Genomic DNA, 17,575 nt, shown 5'->3' with positions numbered 1-17,575 from the left:
TTCTCTCCTATAAATACCAATCCCCAAACTCCTATTATTTACACTCTCAAATTCTAAAAAAAAAATTAGCAAAAGATGAATCCAAATAATCCCCCATCTTCAAACCAAAATTCAAATCCTCAAAATCTAAACCCTCAATTTCCATATCCATATCCAAATTCCTATTTTCCGAACCCACAAAATTTAACTTTTAATTCTCAAAATTCTCAATTTCCATTTTCATATCCTCAAAATTCTCCATATCAGTTTCCTTTTCCGCCATTTTCAAATCCACAATTTGAAACGCAACAAACACCTATCAATATTCAAAATTCGCCGAAAATGCAAGTTTCGATCTTTGGTCATGAAAATATTATTGATTTAAATGATGATTGTGAGGAAGCTGAAGAGGTACGAGAAGTAGTTGGTCAGTGGAAGTGGGTTGAAGATAAACTTTTAATAAGTGCATGGTTGAATGTGTCAATCGATCCATTAGTCGGTACAGATCAAAAAGCCGATGCATTTTGGAACCGAATTCATCAATATTGTGAAGAATATAATCCTCGTGTTATTAAGAGAGGAGTTATGACAATGAAAAAAAGGTGGTAACGAATAAATGAAGGTGCTCAAAAATTTGGATCGTGTCATGATGAGGCTCTACGAAGAGTCGGGAGCGGTTCAAACTTGGACAACATAATTGAGGAAGCTAATGCACTTCATTTAAAATATTACAAGAAGAAGTCTAACTTTGACAATCATTGGCGTGAGTTTCGTAGACAACCCAAGTGGAGAACTCCTAGAACTAGTGAAAGTTCTCAAAGAACTAAATTAAGTAGTTCTTGAACTTACTCATCAGAGGGAAATAATGATACGCCAACATCTGTTTTCAATTTCATGTTTTTTAATAATATAATGCATTTTAATTACGGGTCATATTTTTTATTTTACTGACATTTAAAAAAAATTAATCACTTTAATTTTATTATTAAAATTTGTATACTAATAAATTAAAATTAAAATCAAATAATAAAAATAATTATTAGATATATAATATAATAATAATACAAGAGTGCTACACAAATGTGGGGAGTGGGTTTAACATTGGATAGATTGGGGTCACTTTTTTATGGGGTCATTTCGGATGACGTGACGGGGAATGCGTAAGTGTTCCCGAGGGAGTTGACCCCGAGGGCTGTGGATGCTCTTAAGTCCATCTAGAGCATAGATTGCTAGAGCACATGTTGATGTGCCTCCTGTCAACACAAAAAGTACCCAAAAGCTGTTAAGATTTGGACTAACTTCATCATCATTGAGTGAGTCCGCTTCAATACATCTCTCTTCTCCAACCATTTTCTCCTCTAATTCTCGAAGCTTCCCAGGACCCGGATTCAGTTACTTCCATTAGTGCCCTGTCCACATTGGCTATTATTGGGGAACCCTTTGAAAAAGGCCCGATGAAACAAGATTCAGAATCATATTCATTAGTTCATTGGTAGTATTTGGTACAATATGCATGCTTAATTAAAACAGACCGACAAACAAGGAAATTACTTACAAATCCCTGTCCCCCTACTTTATATGATGGTCCTGTTACAACAAAGTTCATACAGTACTTGGCAAGAAAAAGTTTGAGATGAGAAGTATTCATAAATCCTGCTGCAATTTCTCCACTTTTAAGGGCTTCGGCATATTCTTGTTGCGAGCTAAAACTCTTCAAGTTTTTTGATTTGAAGCCCCACACTTTTTCCAGATACTTGTGGAAGGTGAGCATGCTAGTAAGACATGCAGTATAACTTTGTGTAATGACCAATGCCACAAAGAGCCATACCACTACAGCCATACGTGACAAATTGCTATTAAGTCTCCTCCCTGCATAAAATCAATTTTAGAATGAGGCCATATTTGCAGTTTGACTTCAGTTTTTCTCTAGAGCTAAACTTCATAATGAGAGATTACACATATTACCCTGCAAAGTTAAGAGAGTGGTAAAGGATAGCCAAATTAGGATGCCAGCTTGATCCGTTGCAGAGCCTTAAAGTCTCCGGTTGTGGTTCCTCTCAATCAACCATATGACATAGCCATTGTAAATGGTTGTAGTTAATATAAGCAGCCACATGGCATTTGTGAAGGGCTTCATGAATAGCCAAGCTCTGTGGGGGATTGTTGATTGGACGGGTGCGAACATGGACAATGATGATTCTGTATAGGTATGTGTGAATTCTGCATACTTATATCTATGGGCTATCACATTTACACCAACAATTCCATCAATTTTTTGCTAGATAGTATGGAATATCAAATAGCTGTTAAGAGTCCACTTAAAATATATAACATTTTTGCCAGATAGATATGAAATATGAATGAAAATTGACCCTGACCTTCAAATAAACTTGTTCTACCAAAGAATCAAATGTCCCGTTGAAGGGGAACAAGTTTATACGGCACTTGATATGGCAGGCGGCCATGACTTCTTTGATGGTATCAATCACATATCCAGTAAATGTAGAATTGTTAGTCTGCGGATCAAACAGAATGTTTATACGTTGTTTAAACATGACTTTTGTGGGCACCCCAATTCGCCAAAAATCAGAGTTATTGGAAAGTACCCATCCTTTTAGCGTGTACAATGATTTCCCAGGCCAAAATACTTGTCCCAAGTTTGGCATGCAAGAGTTGTAGGCAGCATTGTCATCTGTGCTTTTTGAGAAGCCTAATCCTTTAGACCAAATTCCAAATTTACTGTTCAGTGTAACTTTTTCCAGTGATATTGACAACTCCAAACATAGGATAATCTTCACCGAACTTCCTTTGAAATCTTCTTTTGAATTCCACAAATGCTGTACTGGTCTCCGGAAAATATCTTCTGATTCCTAGCACACCTTGCATCGAGTAAATGGTGGTAAGATTGAGAGAATGGAGAAAATCAGTTATCGTGTTGGTGACAATCCAGATAAAATCTTTTTCCATCATTTTCAACTCCTCTGCTTTCTTAAATAGGTGAGTGGCCAATTTTACAGCTGTATGACCAATAAAAATTCTACACTCCTCTCCTTTAATCCTTGTGAGCTCTTCGGACAATGATGAAGTTGTGAAAGTTTGGAGGGGTACAAGGTGGCTTATTTCTGCTCCTACTTTTTGTAAGGACTCTAAGAGATGAAGGACGACCTTTCCATAGACAGAATCAGTGTCCTCTTCATATATTATGTTAACCCGACGCCATTCCCAAGACTGCACTATTGCAGCCACCGCTTCCATTTGTGCATCTTGGTTGGATGTTGAGGCTTGAACAAGGAAAGGACAGTGCTCCATGGCCCATATTGGAGTTGAATCAGCAAGAGAGGAAGTAGGGATGTTACCTTGGGTGCTAAGTTCTGCAACTCGGGATGTTTCCTGCCATGTATGTGGTCCGATAATGACCAACTCCCTTCAAATCAATTAATCTTTTGGCTGCATTGTTTACATGATCAAGTGAAAACTAAATTTTATTATAGTATTGGTATTAGCCTACTAAGCTGCTACCAGCAACCAAAATTTTAAGAACTATTGCTGCCTAATTTCTCTTTTTTTTCGTGTGGTTCACATTGAACACCACATTGAAGTTTGATGCGAGCTTTTTTTTGTATTGTGTTTAATTACTTCATCATTTTGTGAAGATAATGCTATGTGTGATTATTTCTTCTGCACTTCTTTCATAATTGTTTTACAAAAATGACACTTCTTTTCACGATGAACAATTGTGGCTGACAGAGTGATATGATAACCATCAATTTATAGCAGAACGAAAATTGATTTAGAGATGATGATTAATTTCAGGGACGAAAATATAAACTGCTGTAGTATTGATCTTTCTACAACCCTGTAACCTTTAAAATTTTCAAGATAGAATAAAGATTACCTGATAGAGCTGCCAAGGCAGGTTTCCCATGAGAGTTTGTTATGTGCAATATCAAACTTTGATTGCTCTGTTTGCTGATATCATCTAAAGCCATCTGCAGAGAAACATTTGCCTCCTATCCAGCACGAGATGTGCCATCTATGATGGCACCTATAATCACTTGACTGCTTGTCGCTTGCTGCAGATAAAGCAACACTAAACCAGGTATTATGTTCATTTCTATTTGGTACATGCGCATTATGTCTTATGAGTTGTAGAGTACTAGGTGGGACTTGTGAAGTTGTAAGTTGTAGAGTAACCTAATAATTTTTGTTATTTGCGGAAGTTCTCAATAATCTGAATGATTTTAACCCTGTAGAATAATTTTCTACAGTAATTCACCGGGATATTTTAATTTGTGATAAAATCTTGGTGACTTATAAGTTTTAAGTGAAACTTTGAAAAGCTGCATTTCATGATTATTCTAATCATTAACTGATTGGAACTGGTGCCCATTCTATTCATCAGAAGTCGAGAACAATACTTGTCACTGGAAAAATATTGAATAAAGTCAAGAATGTTTTACTTACTCTTTCATTCTGTCAGTAAATCTAGTAAAAGACAAATCTTGAGGCTGCTTCAACTTAAAATAATCTGTCTTGCATGGAAATTTCATGCTTTGCTATGATAATTGGTAATATTTATGGATGATCTCATCTATACTATACTATACTATAATAGTCGGAATGGGGTATAATTTGTAGTTTGGTTAATCCCTTATTTTGGTTATCCCTTTCTATCACGACCGCCGGATCTTCATCATCAAATAATCAGAGCCGTTAGATCTAAATACTAAAAAAATACACTCCACAAGTTGTCAGGTTCGAATCCTGTCAACAACAAATATTTATATTATTATTTATAAAAATACATATAAGTTCTCATGATCGAATCTCATTAATAACAAAATTTATATTATTTATAAAGATACATATAAGTTTGCATATTCGAATCTCACTCACCAACAATAAACATTTACATTGTTATATACAAATAAGATCTCATCAATAATATATTATTTGAACCTAACTTGAAATTATAATTATATAATCATTATATATTATTTAATTATTTATATTAAATTTTAATAAAATTATATAAAAAAATTAAAATATATAAATACTAACCAAGACCCGTGCATGGGCCTTATTAAGCTAGTACTTTTAATACCTAAATGTAGACTTTATACTTTCTGGTGTAGAAATTATTAAAAAAATACAGAAGAATCCATTCATAGAAAGGTAGCCCTAAACTTAAATCTTAGGTATAAATTATAGTCTAGACAATAATGCTGCTCCGTATAATAGAGATATGAAACCAACACATAGTTGTCATAGTGGCTAATCAAAATAACCTGCAGTCAAAATTGTCATAGTGGCTAATCAATATAATCTTCAGTTATAAGTTCTCAGCAGCATTATAATCTAGACAATAATGCTGCTCCATATGGTGATTTCAATAAGCTAATTAGGCAACAACTGATGTAGATATGGATGATTAACCATATATATGGATAAACCATGTAAAATATAACTGTAATTACAATAGTTATATGCACGCATCTAATGGTTAGAACTTAGAACATAACTAGTTACCATCACAGATTTTTCTGGAAAATCGACTTCTCTGATGCTTCCAAATTTTAATAATGCTGTCAGAATATTTTCTACAGATGTTTTAGCTTCCCAAAATATAGATTGCTAGAGAACATGTTGTTGTCACCCCTGTAAACAGAAAAAGAATCCAAAAGCTATTTAAGCTAAGACTAACTTCATCATCATTACTTGAGTCCGCATCAGCACATCTCTCTTCTCCAATCATCTTGTCCTCCAGTTCTCGAAGCTTCCCACATTCGGTGACTTCCAACAGTGCCTTGTCAAAATCAGCTATTATTGGTGAACCCTTTGGAAATGCCTGATGAAATAAAATTCAAAGTCATATTTCATTAGTTCATCGTATAATATTAAACACATACTTTTAGTTAAGCATCCAGACTACCATATCGGTTGAAGTTTCAGGTAATACATCTTAATTGGGATGAGATTACTCACAAATCCATGTCCCCCTACTTTATATGATGGTCCTGCTACAACAAAGCTTTTGCAGTGCTTGGCAAGAAAAAGCTTAAGATAGGTAGCATGGATAAACCCTGCTGCAATTTCTCCAGTTTTAAGCGCTTTAGCATATTCTTCTTGCGAGCTGAAACTCTTCAGGTTAATTGATTTGAAGCCCAACACGTTTTGTAAATAGTTACCATAGAATCCTCTTGTATGCCCAACTATCGCATTTTTAGTCTTCAGTGTCTCTATATCAGAAATTTTAGCTTCAAGCTTCTGCATGGTGAGCATACTAGTAAGACTTGCGCTATAACTTTGTGTGATTACCAACGCGACAAAGAGCCAGACCACTACTGCTGTACGTGACAAATTGCTATGAAGTCTTCCCCCTGCATATGACAAACAATTATAGTATATTATCATAGTAGCAGCCTGACATCATAATGAGAGATTGCACATATTATTACCCTGCAAAGAGAAGAGAGTGGTAAAGGATAGCCAAATTAGGATTCCTGCTTGATCCATTGCAGAGCCTTGAAGTCTCTGGTTGTGGTTCCTCTCAATCAACCATATGACGAAGCCATTGTAAATGGTTATAAAGAATATTAGCAGCCACATGGCTTTTGTGAAGGGCTTCAGGAAAAGCCAAGCTCGGGAGGGTGTTTTTGACTCGACAGGTACTAACATTACCAGTGATGATCCTGTATAGGTACGTGTGAAGTCTGCATATTTATATCTATCGGCTATCACACTCACACCAACTGTTCCATCAAATTTCTGCTAGATTACATTCAATACCAAATGATTGTTAAACTACTAGTATAATTATAGGCTTATTAATATAACATAGTGAAGAAGGCAACATGAATGAAAATTGACACTCACCTTTAGGTAAACTTGTTCTACCAAAGAATCAAATGTTCCATTGTAAGGGATAAATTCATATGGCACGTAGTATGGCAACCGGGCCATGGCTTCTCTGAAGGTATCAATTACATATCCAGTAAAAGTTAAATTGTCAGTCTGTGGATCATGTGAAATGTTTATCATTTGATTAAACATGCTTCCAGTAGGTACACCATTTCGCCAAAACCCAGAACTATTGGAATGTCCCCATCCTTCTGGTGTGTGCAACGATTGGCCGGGCCAAATTACTTGCCCCAAGTTTTGCATAGAGGAGTTGTGGATAGCAATGTCGTCTATGTTTTTTGAGAAACCTAATCCTTTGGACCAAATTCCAAGTTCTTTGAAGCTCTTTCCAATTACGTTGACAATTCCAAACATATGAGATGGGGTTAATTTTCTTCCATTGAATTGAACTCTACCAGCCAACCCATAGAAGTGGAGGAAAGAAATTTTGTCCAAAGACATTTCACTTTGCTTAGAAAATTGCACTTTCCTTCCACCAAATGTATGTGCTACTGCCAACAGAGCATTATAGGTTTCCACTGCTGAGATCCCAGGCTCATCATTTCCTTCTTCAGGATAATCTAAACTGAACTTTTTTTGGAATCTCTTTCTGAAATCTACAAATCTTATACCGGAAGTTGGAAAATATTTTTTGACTCCTATCACGCCTTGCATCGAGTAAATGGTGGTAAGATCGAGGGAATGGAAAAAATCAGCAATTGTGTTAGTGACAATCCAGATATAATCCTTTTCCATCATTTTCATCTCTTTCGCTTTCTGAAATAGGTGAGTGGCTACTTTTATAGACGTATGAACAACAAAAACTCTACACTGCTGTTCTCTTAGCCTTGTTAGCTCTTCAGTCAATGATGAAGCATTGAAAGATCGGAGGGGTACAAGGTGACTTATTTCTGCTCCTACTTCCTGTAAGGACTCCATGAGATTGGGGATGATACTGCCAAAAGCAGAATCAGTATCATCTTCATATATTATGTTGACTCGATGCCAATCCCAAGACTGCACAATTGCAGCCACAGCTTTCATTTGTGCATCTTGATTGGATACTGAGGCTTGAACAAGGAAAGGCCAGCGCTTCATGGCCCATCTTGGAGTGTAATCAGAAAGTGAGAACGTAGGGATATTACCTTGGCTACTAACTTCTGCAACTCGTGATGCTTCTTGCCATGTATGTGGTCCAATAATGACTTGAACTTCCTTCGCATCTATTAATCTCTTGGCTGCATTGTGTACATGACCAAGTGAATTAAAACTTTCTCAGAGTGAAGTTGTTGGACTAAGCTACCAGCTAAACATATTTAAAATTCTATATCTACAACCTTTTCCAGATACACAGAAGTGATGACATGATAGTGCTCCACACTTTATTAAAAAAAATATGACCTATTAAAATTTCATCAATGAAATGAAAATGCATCTATATTTCTGTAAAAGCCTAAATGTTGTTTTTTCTTCTTCTTTCTAGTTATGAAAAAGATCAGGTGTATTGTGCAGTCAGTATGTTTTCTCGAGCAAATTAGATACTGCAGTAGTTTAGCTCTTTTCTATAATCTAATAACCTTCAAATATTTCAGGATGTATGATATAGTCTACCTGATAGAGCTGCCACGGCAGGTTTCCCATGGGAATTTGTTATGTGCAACACCATTCTTTGATCGGCCTTTCTGCTGATATCATCTAAAGCAATCTGCAAGGAAACATTTGCCTCCTTTCCCGCACGAGATGTACCATCTATAATGGCACCTACAACAACTTGGATGCTTGTCGTTCGCTGCAGAGAAAGCAAGACTAACAACACAATGGAGAAGATGTAACTAGGTATCGAGCTCATTTTCTTACAAAACACGAGTCTTACTGATTGCAGAGTACTTGCAAATCAGTAAGGACTTGACCTCGATGAATAAGGATTATAGTTTTTTGTTTGAGTAATCATTCTCCAAGAACTCAGTTGGGTATTCCAAGTAAGATGGAGTCATGGATTCTTTTTAAGTTGTAGTGTTTAGTGTTTAGTGTTCTACATAAGTTACTTATAAGTTATATAAGTATTTAGATAATTTACTTATATGTCAGGATTTTTGTACTTAAATGAACTAAAATAAATAATTATAAAAATATAATTATCTTAATTTCTGAAATTTAAATTTAAATAACATTTACAAACATGTATTTCAAAACTAAAATTAAAAAAAAAAACAAAATAACAAAATAAGTTAAGAAAAAATACGTCATCACTAACATTCAACTTATCAGCTTATAAGTTGTAAATTCAACTTATAAGTTGGGTCGACAAACACTCGTCGATAAGTACTTACGAGCTTATAAGTCAATAAACCACTTATTTGACATCACCCAAATACCCTTACATTTCATAATTAGGAAAGTTAAAGGAAATTGCCGGTTGAGCATTATTCAAACTATAGAATGGACTAGTGGGTACTTAAATATCAGTACCATGGTCAATTGTTTGAATATTAAAAGAAGATTGTACATGAAAAATATGTATGACTTTTGTCTCTGTCTCGTGAGTAGACTCTACAATTTCGTAAAAAATTGAGTGATTAAGATTTCATAGAATAAATTAATTGACATTTAACTTCAAATAAGAAATTAATGCCAATTTTAAGCGCGGCCACCACCGCTCAAGAGCACCATATACAAAATGAGCTTGTACTTGTCTGAACCATTAACCTACTTTGATTGCTTAAAAAACTGGATACATAATAAGTAGACAGTTGCTGGTGTTCCGAAACAGCCAATGCTCATGTAAAAAGAATGAGAGTGATAAAGAGCAATATGCTAAACTGAAATTATGTACAAGACTTAAAATTCATAGGCTTTAAGGTTTGGTAACTCTCCAGCTTTAGTCCATCCATGTACCAAATAATCACATACTAGAGTGTTCAAAATTTAAAAAGATCATACATATGCATTTCAAAGCTCGGAGTACTGTTTTGCTCGCAGAATTATCCTTTAACAAACCGGTTCTTGAAAAGTGAATGTCTCTTTGTTGGATTCCTGGACTTGCCTTTCATGTAGCCTTTGTTTCGTTCCGTGCTGTGTCGATGATCCAAGACAGACAAGTAATAAGAAAGTCATTTACAGAGCATGAGCTTAAGGTAGAAACTAGAAATTCAAAGATGCTTTGTACTTGTGCAAGAAAGATAAGAATCAAGTTTATTTCACAGGCAAGTTCGGAAAATTTATAATGAATCTCAATCAATTTTCAGATTTTTTTATAAGTATACTTAATTTTACAAGGGCGAGGTAAAGGGAGTGGGAAATTGAACACATGACTTAGTCATGGAGAAGGGCTGCAACCTGCAAGGCTAAAACTCTCTACCTCAATTTAAATACATCTTTCAATGATATGCAATAAAATTATACATATATGTCTTTAAAATTATACATATATGTCTTTCAAAGAACTTGTCAAAACTAAAAAGTACAGGACTGAGCCAAACAAAGACGGTGGCTGATGAGTGTAGAGGAAAGGGGGTGGAAGGGGGCTAGATCTCCATTTCTTCATCCCAAACTAGAGCTAGAACTAGAAGTATGCGATATCTTGTAATTGTAATTTGTCTTCACAAAATGATTTCTTAAGTGTAAAAAACCATGAAGTATCTTGTAATTTGACTTCACAAAATAGCTATTTTTAGTTTGACTTCACAAAATAATTATTAATTACATCAATTTTGTAAAATTAATTTTGTTTGGAGCAGTAAATCAATATTTGTTGTAAACTTTTTATAAGAAAACAAGCTCAAATATATCTGTTATATGCTACTAATATTTCTTGCATTACTAATCAAGACCAATCTAATAATTTAGATTTTTGAAAATTATTTGTTTTAAAAATAATATGTATTTTTTTTTAATTCTATATTTAAATCTACTTTTTATTCCAGCATATCCTAACAAACAAAATCAGCCACTGAATAAAACTAATACGGAGTACAAAGTTTTCAGAATGAATATGTGCTTAGATCCCCCACCCTAACAAACAAATGTCCAATAGTCTTTCTTTTAAAATTGCGATCAAAGTGAACCAGTGAACAATGAATGTAAAGGCAAGAATTAAAAACCATACTTGTACCTCATGTAAATCTTGCCACTTCCTTCTGACCTGTAACTCATACACCCCATGGAACGACGGGCTAAATCATCCGTGTCCTCATCTAATATCTCCAAACCAACTTGATCATCGCCTGCACTTAGTACCTGAATGGAAGGAAAAAGAATGACTTATAAAAACAAAGACTCCAGCCACAGAAATGCATTAGCGCTAACTATAACACAACTTTCACAAAAGACACTTCAAAACATTAAGGCTATTAAGTTCAAATAATCTTTGGGAACTGGGAAGGCAATGCTAATCAGTGTCGCGAAAGGCAACATAAAATATGAGGTAAAATACTCCCGTCAAACAAATCACAAGTATGTGTGTCTTAATTAAGGATTCCCTGACCAAATAGAATAAATAAATTATTGAGTTACTATTTATATCTGTGAATTCATAGATTATACTTGGTCCAAGCAAGAATATACATGTATAAGTCATTTCAGGTACGCCACCCCAAAAAGTATTGAACCAATTTACGTATAAAATACCTCTTTAAGAAGTTCATTTTGGTCATCAAGACTATAAAAGCTCAGCTCTGGACCTGCATTGGGCGGAGGCAAGTCCGTAATTACCTACAAATAAGGGTATAACAGTTATTCACCGCACGTGTAATATATGAAGAAATGCTGCTAACACATTTCTAACAGAACGTGTCAAATGTGTTGATTAGTGATATATCTCTCATATTCTAATAGGCACAATAAAATGGGTCACATTACATATATAAATAAATTATTAACTATGTCCCATCAGAATGAAGATGGAAGAGATCGATAAGATTGCTACATATTCAAACAAGTAAGACTCGTTGTACCTTAAAGCTGTACCCTTGATCAATCAGGAATTGCTGCCTTTTAGTTGAGTAGTACATTTCCTGAATCCAACATATAAGGAATTCAGCATACAACTCTTTCAAGGATATTTACACCTCAGAGAACCTTACAGTGCTACAATTTAAGCTCAAAATACTGAAACATCATGGGCAAAGGAAATAGCGAACTACCTGTGTATCTGTTGACACTAGCGAATAGAAGAAGGCATTATACTCCTCTTTACCACCTGCCATTCGGTCTTGAGGCCGACCCTATCAACACAGCAAAGAAAACAGACATTTATTCACCAAGTAATTTTTTTATTCAAGCATTATTATTTACTTCAAGATTTTAAAATATGTATAAATACTTTATACAGAAGTATGGTGCAAATAATTATTACAACATATTCTAATTACAATATACATGATGGCAGTCATGTAACTTTTTCCGGTCAAAATTATGGGATACTTGAGCAAATTAAAGACCTATACTAATACCTTCGCCCTGAGAATACGACCAAGTCGTTGTGCTTCTTGACGTCTTGAACCAGCATGTGACGAAATTTGAATGATCACATTTGCCCCCGGAATATCGATAGAGTTATCGCCTACCTAAACAACATGACTAACAAAAGTTAGATCATCACTGCAAGAGAAAACAAATCATAAATACGTATGTTTAACAGTGTAGAACATGGTAATGTATAATGCTTATATTGGATATATTTCCCATGTAATCTGGTGGTTAATGATAACTTAAAGCATTATGCTAGAAAAAATCCATTACTTATGTATGTAAATCCGACTGAGCATCGTAAAGGCAGTGGATAACCTAGGTAAAATGTGTAGCGCATGGTAAAGAAAAGGTATGCCCATACATCAAAACAACCAACACCCATCATAGAGGATTCTACTAATTATGGAAACATAAATTATCTAGAATTTCTCCAAACCAACCATGAGCTTCACCAACAAGACGCCATATGAAACTGATGAAGATAAAACTCAAAAAAATAATCGAATCATTTTGTGGAGGCAGGTAAAAATATCAACTAAAATAAATGAATTAGTCCGAAAGTTAATGCAATCATTATAATCGTCTAACTCAACTTGTACATACCTTTGAAAGAAAAATTGTGTTCATATCAGGACTTGTTTTGAAAGATTTAAGGATATTGGTCCTCTCAGCATGGCTACATTGCACAAAGTAATTCCTGTTTAGTAATATGATATGGCACGAAGAAGAGTATATCTTAAACAGTCAGACATCTCAAAAACCTTGTAGCACCATGTATCATAGGTTTCTGGAGCTTCGTGGCATATTTTTTTAGTGCAAAAAGATTGTCAGCGAATACAATTATCTTATCACCGCGTTGCTCCTCATGGAATCGAATAAGAAACTCACAGACCCTGAACTTGTTAGGGTTAATCACATATAGTGCCTGGGAATAATCAGTTGACGAGAAAGAAAGCAATTACTAAGTTTATGTGATTTGTTGACAAACAAGTTATATAGTGACATTCTGTAAAATGGCATTATTATACACAATAAGTTACAAGCAATTATAAAATATTAAATATCAGAATAGAAGACACTAATAAATCAAGTTAAACTTCAAAATCTAGTCATTTTCTTTTGTGTGGTTTTTTTAACTGGCTTATTTCCACATTACCCAATTGTCACCTACAAGCATAAAGGAATGGAAGTAACTAAAGAAAAACAAACTAGTCCATTAAGAACTGGATAGGGATCTAAAACCATAAATGATTAATATCTTCTCATTTATTCATCGAATTTCTTGTTTTAGGGGTTTTGTATAACAATTGAATCTTATATAACAAAACAAAAACACTTTTTAGATTAGTTACTTTCGCACAGTAAGAAACTGTTTTTAGGGCTGCATTCTTTAGTGGTCAATATCCATTGCTATGTTACCTAATTTGCACCCCCTGCGGAATTTAACTAGTACAAAATTCCGAAACAGATTTTTAAACCAACAGACCTGTTTCTTTTTAGAATTTTCATCCCTCAGATATTCGGCAAAGAACTCCTTTGTCATTGGACACCAAACTTCGGCACACTGGACATTTGCAATAAACCCGTCTCTTACCAAATCCTGCCAATTTGCTTCATACAACTTGGGCCCGATCAGAAAGTTCAAATCGGTGATTCTTTCGTCCTCACGCACAAGTGTTGCTGGGATTAACAAAGCTTGTTATTGGACTGAAACAAGACCGCTTCAAAAGCATATAAATCAATGTAATAAGACAAACCAGTTAACCCAAGTTTGCAGTGAGAATTAGTAATGCTGATGACCTTTCGAAACATGTGAGCAGGAACCACGTGGACCTGAACAAAATGAAAACTTAGGCGAAAACTTATCGGAAGATACATAAATTATGTCCACAAGATAATCTATAGGGTTAAAATATCGATTGCCACGCAATCATGTGATTACCTCGTCCATGAGTAGCAAACCCCATTCTCTGTTTCTTATTTCCTCAATAATCCTTTCAGATGTTTTAGATCGCTTCCCATCAAATGCTAACATGTTATACGTAGTCACAACAACACCAATTTTTCCGCATAATCTCTCCTTGCTATTAGAGGTGAACTGATAGATCTGATCTTCTTGAATGGTTGACCACAACTTGAATTGATCTACCCACTGGTCCACTGAAACAGCATTTGTTGCCAAACACAGGCAGCTCTTTTTTACACGGGACGTTGCGCAAACACCAACTAAAGACTTCCCTGCACCGCATGGTAAAACAATAATACCAGATCTAGCTCTGCCTGCAGTATTTTTTCAATGAAAAAAGGACATGAACAAGCTAGTGAGAACCAGTAGTCCTTCAATTAACCACGAGTAGTTATACATGCTGTAGATGATGTCCCTATCATAATGAATTGTAGAACTGTTAACAACCTTAAATATGGCCAGAACCATGGCATATTATCAACAAATTTAGATCAATGAGGCACAATGAACCTTACCATTGCTAAACATCTTACTGAGACTCTTTTCTTGGTAGGGTCGTAGCTGTGCCTGAGGCTTCAGAACCATGTCCAGATCAGGATTAACCTGTATTGTTGAAAAAGAAACTATGGATAAACATAGAAACAAATAACCTGCTAATGGCAAGAAGAAAGATTAAAAAGGAAGGCTAGGACACAATTATTTAAATGAAATGAAAAACAACTGACAGTGTCATTTCTGAAGTCATATTCCTCAAGCATTGGATGGTTTAAAGCATTTGGCAAGCAACGCTGTTTAACATTCTCAACCTGTTATTAAGAAAAGTACTAGTCAATGAACTGTCCAGCATTCAAAAGATGATCTACAAACAAGAGATGAAAGGGGGATCCCACTGTGCCTAAACCTAGTAGTGAATTCAAATGTACTTAACAAAGTAACTGCCTAACAGGAAATACATATCCAATTACAACGGATGAATCCATTTACCTGAGCAGGATCGACTTCAAATGAGTGAGCTTCTTTCCCGTTAGCTATAGCAGCAAACTGTGCTTCAGTTAGCAACTCCTCCTGTCTACCTTCTGTTTCACCCAATGACTTGCTAATTGTGAAATCATAGTTTCCCTGCATCCCCCGACAAAAAAAGTGTGGAAGACATAAAAGAAGCTCGATCTACGAAATTTTGGACAAATTCTACTAGCTGACTTAAATAATTCAACATAGAAACACATACGAACCTAATGATGAGTACTGTTATACATACTAATTAAAAAAAACACACCTCAGAAGAAATCCTCGAACGAGATATAACTTCATCCTTAAGCAATAACTTGAGTATCTGCCAATAAAAATTTAACTCAAGCTTAATCAACCATGCTTGAATAACTGAAGCAACAAAAGGCCAATTCTGGAAATGCGGATTCAACAAAATACCGATTCTTTTTCAGTACTAGCTTCACTTTGCCATAATTGGAAGTTGAAGCATGTATGAAGTCAATAACATCCTTTGGAAGCTTTGTTTTTGACAATGCATTCAAGACAGATAGAACAGTTTCAGTTGTAAAACCCGCTGATACAGCCGCATACAGTGAGTGTGGGGTCAAATTATAGTCGTGCATGAACTCTGGCCTACACAACAAATAACATCAACAGATGAAACTCAAAATCCCAAATCATACGAATTTATTTTTAATGACTTAAATGTCAAACAAAAAATTTACCTGCAGACTGGTTCAGCAACAGTGATAAGAAAATCAGATGCTTGTTCATAAAAAAGGAGAGCAAGTCTCGAGAAAGATGCGGCCATCAGGACTGACCCATAATGGCCTATTTGCATGATCTGGCTTAAGTTCCAACATTGTAAAATCTCTTCTCTTATTTCCTACAATAAATCATTACATTTCACATTATACTAAATATATTATGAGAGCATATTAAATCTTAATATTCAACTAAATTAGCAATCAACTAAAGAGTTTTCAAGTCCCATATCAATCAAGGTCATTACAATATAATATAAAAATCCAGTTAAGCCGTCTATATGCTAACAAGTAACAAAATACATAATATACCCGATCAGCATTGCGCACACACATGCATATCAACTAAAAGGGCTAACAAGACACAAAATATAATCATCTTTTCGGTCCAAAACACACACACACACACACTTCAACATACCATCTTCATCAATGGTTTCGAGCTCTTTCGTATAAAAAACATCTTCATAATCTTTTTGTTTACCTCCAGCATTATGATCATCCTAAACAATACAATGCATACAACAATATGAACCAAAAAATCTCACAAAAAAAAGATTTAAAAAAAAAGTTGGGGGCAATGTAAAGAACCATATTACACTTTTGCCTCTTTCTCGGTGGATCTTTTTCACCTGAAATCGAAACATTATTCAACAAGATCATAATAAAATCCCTTAAAAATTAAAAAGATATATGGGGTAGTTTTTAATAAGATTAATTACCATGGCCCATGATTCAAATATCTGAATGTATGAGTTATATCAATTTTTGTTGGGAAGTATATTCTATAAGATTGTGCATACTGCGTGTATATATAGGGATTGGGGTAGAAATTAGAAACGGGCTTGAGTGTTTGAGAATAGAAATGGGCGGGGGAGCGAGCCCAAAAATAAGGGTAGATATGTAAACAAGAGGGTTTTGAAGGGTGTTAATGTCTTTTTCTTCCGAGATTTAGAATAGATTTTATTAAGAATTTAAAAAAAAAATTGGGACAAAACCCCGACCAGTGTTGTAAAAATCGGGAATCGGGAAAAATCGGTCGAGTTATCGATTTAGAATTAATTGAAAATCGGGGATTAATCGGGGTAAAAATCGGATGTATTATAATATTAAATTATATTTAATATATTATTATGAATATATTAGCTATTTATTAACAAATATATATTTATTATATCATAATTTCTATAATAATTCATATTTAAATTAATATAGTATTTAAATTTTAATAAATAATTATATATACTGCAATAAAGAAAAATTCGTAAAAATAAATCGGATTTCAAAGATCGAATTGGTCGGATATTTTGTAGGGGATTAATCGGGAATTTTTTTTTAAAACCAAGGATTTTTAGAACACTGTATGCAAAAATTGAAAAATAAATAAACAAGGTGACCTGATGGTTAATCGCTTTGTTTCTGTATTGCTTAACTAACTGAAAAATTATAACTATACAAGTGACTATCACATTAATTTTATTAATAGTGCAACTTTCGGGAGATTTGC

The 17,575-nt window shown here is 34.6% G+C and overlaps 3 protein-coding genes and 1 long non-coding RNA gene across 6 annotated transcripts; all 4 read right to left on the bottom strand.

Moving 5' to 3' along the window:
- Window positions 1-1,095: 1,095 nt before the first annotated feature.
- On the bottom strand, window positions 1,096-4,011 carry LOC141711646 (uncharacterized). The gene is made up of 3 exons (XR_012571427.1): window positions 3,875-4,011; window positions 1,945-3,426; window positions 1,096-1,848 (listed from the first exon to the last, which is right to left on the bottom strand). It is a non-coding gene; the product is annotated as an uncharacterized LOC141711646 (long non-coding RNA).
- A 1,439-nt stretch (window positions 4,012-5,450) lies between these two features.
- Window positions 5,451-8,898, bottom strand: LOC141711644 (glutamate receptor 2.5-like). Of its 3 annotated transcripts, none has more exons than XM_074514240.1 (5): window positions 8,491-8,898; window positions 6,856-8,117; window positions 6,438-6,747; window positions 5,965-6,359; window positions 5,451-5,827 (listed from the first exon to the last, which is right to left on the bottom strand). In XM_074514240.1, the coding sequence occupies exons 1-5, from the start codon at window positions 8,726-8,728 to the stop codon at window positions 5,591-5,593; spliced, it is 2,442 nt and encodes an 813-aa protein (XP_074370341.1). In that variant the 5' UTR covers window positions 8,729-8,898; the 3' UTR covers window positions 5,451-5,590. The 3 variants fall into 3 exon arrangements, with proteins under 3 accessions (XP_074370341.1, XP_074370342.1, XP_074370343.1); XM_074514241.1 differs by having other exon boundaries at window positions 5,652-5,827; window positions 5,912-6,359; XM_074514242.1 differs by having other exon boundaries at window positions 5,652-5,827; window positions 5,939-6,359.
- A 738-nt stretch (window positions 8,899-9,636) lies between these two features.
- On the bottom strand, window positions 9,637-15,653 carry LOC141713858 (general transcription and DNA repair factor IIH helicase/translocase subunit XPB1-like; the record flags this gene model as incomplete). Its single annotated transcript, XM_074517426.1, has 15 exons — window positions 9,637-9,951; window positions 10,991-11,115; window positions 11,506-11,589; window positions 11,832-11,891; window positions 12,021-12,101; window positions 12,330-12,443; window positions 12,952-13,024; window positions 13,110-13,273; window positions 13,835-14,028; window positions 14,106-14,181; window positions 14,291-14,628; window positions 14,830-14,917; window positions 15,040-15,120; window positions 15,299-15,433; window positions 15,591-15,653. Coding segments are annotated over 15 exons (1,767 nt in total), but the record flags the coding sequence as incomplete, so codon positions are not given.
- Window position 15,654: 1 nt separating this feature from the next.
- On the bottom strand, window positions 15,655-16,668 carry LOC141710586 (general transcription and DNA repair factor IIH helicase/translocase subunit XPB1-like). Its single transcript, XM_074513157.1, has 3 exons — window positions 16,490-16,668; window positions 16,030-16,190; window positions 15,655-15,937 (listed from the first exon to the last, which is right to left on the bottom strand). Exons 1-3 carry the CDS (start codon window positions 16,568-16,570, stop codon window positions 15,673-15,675), a joined length of 507 nt encoding a protein of 168 aa, XP_074369258.1. The 5' UTR covers window positions 16,571-16,668; the 3' UTR covers window positions 15,655-15,672.
- Between the last annotated feature and the right edge of the window lie 907 nt (window positions 16,669-17,575).

This window comes from Apium graveolens, chromosome 3, assembly GCF_009905375.1.
Source record: "Apium graveolens cultivar Ventura chromosome 3, ASM990537v1, whole genome shotgun sequence".
NCBI lineage: Eukaryota > Viridiplantae > Streptophyta > Magnoliopsida > Apiales > Apiaceae > Apium > Apium graveolens.
This window is presented reverse-complemented; position numbering and strand designations above follow the sequence as displayed.

What these genes read in the sequence shown, in the direction of transcription:
- LOC141711644 (XM_074514240.1), bottom strand. Translation starts at nt 8,728, where the DNA reads ATGAGCTCGATACCTAGTTACATCTTCTCCATTGTGTTGTTAGTCTTG. An exon ending in CACTCTCTTCTCTTTGCAGG is followed by an intron (nt 6,360 to 6,437) that starts GTAATAATATGT and finishes TGTCATATGCAG; the next exon opens with GGGGAAGACTTCATAGCAAT. An exon ending in AAGTAGGGGGACATGGATTT is followed by an intron (nt 5,828 to 5,964) that starts GTGAGTAATCTC and finishes TTATTTCATCAG; the next exon opens with GCATTTCCAAAGGGTTCACC.
- LOC141710586 (XM_074513157.1), bottom strand. Translation starts at nt 16,570, where the DNA reads ATGATCATAATGCTGGAGGTAAACAAAAAGATTATGAAGATGTTTTTT. An exon ending in CGAAACCATTGATGAAGATG is followed by an intron (nt 16,191 to 16,489) that starts GTATGTTGAAGT and finishes GATTTATTGTAG; the next exon opens with GAAATAAGAGAAGAGATTTT. An exon ending in GTTGCTGAACCAGTCTGCAG is followed by an intron (nt 15,938 to 16,029) that starts GTAAATTTTTTG and finishes TTTGTTGTGTAG; the next exon opens with GCCAGAGTTCATGCACGACT.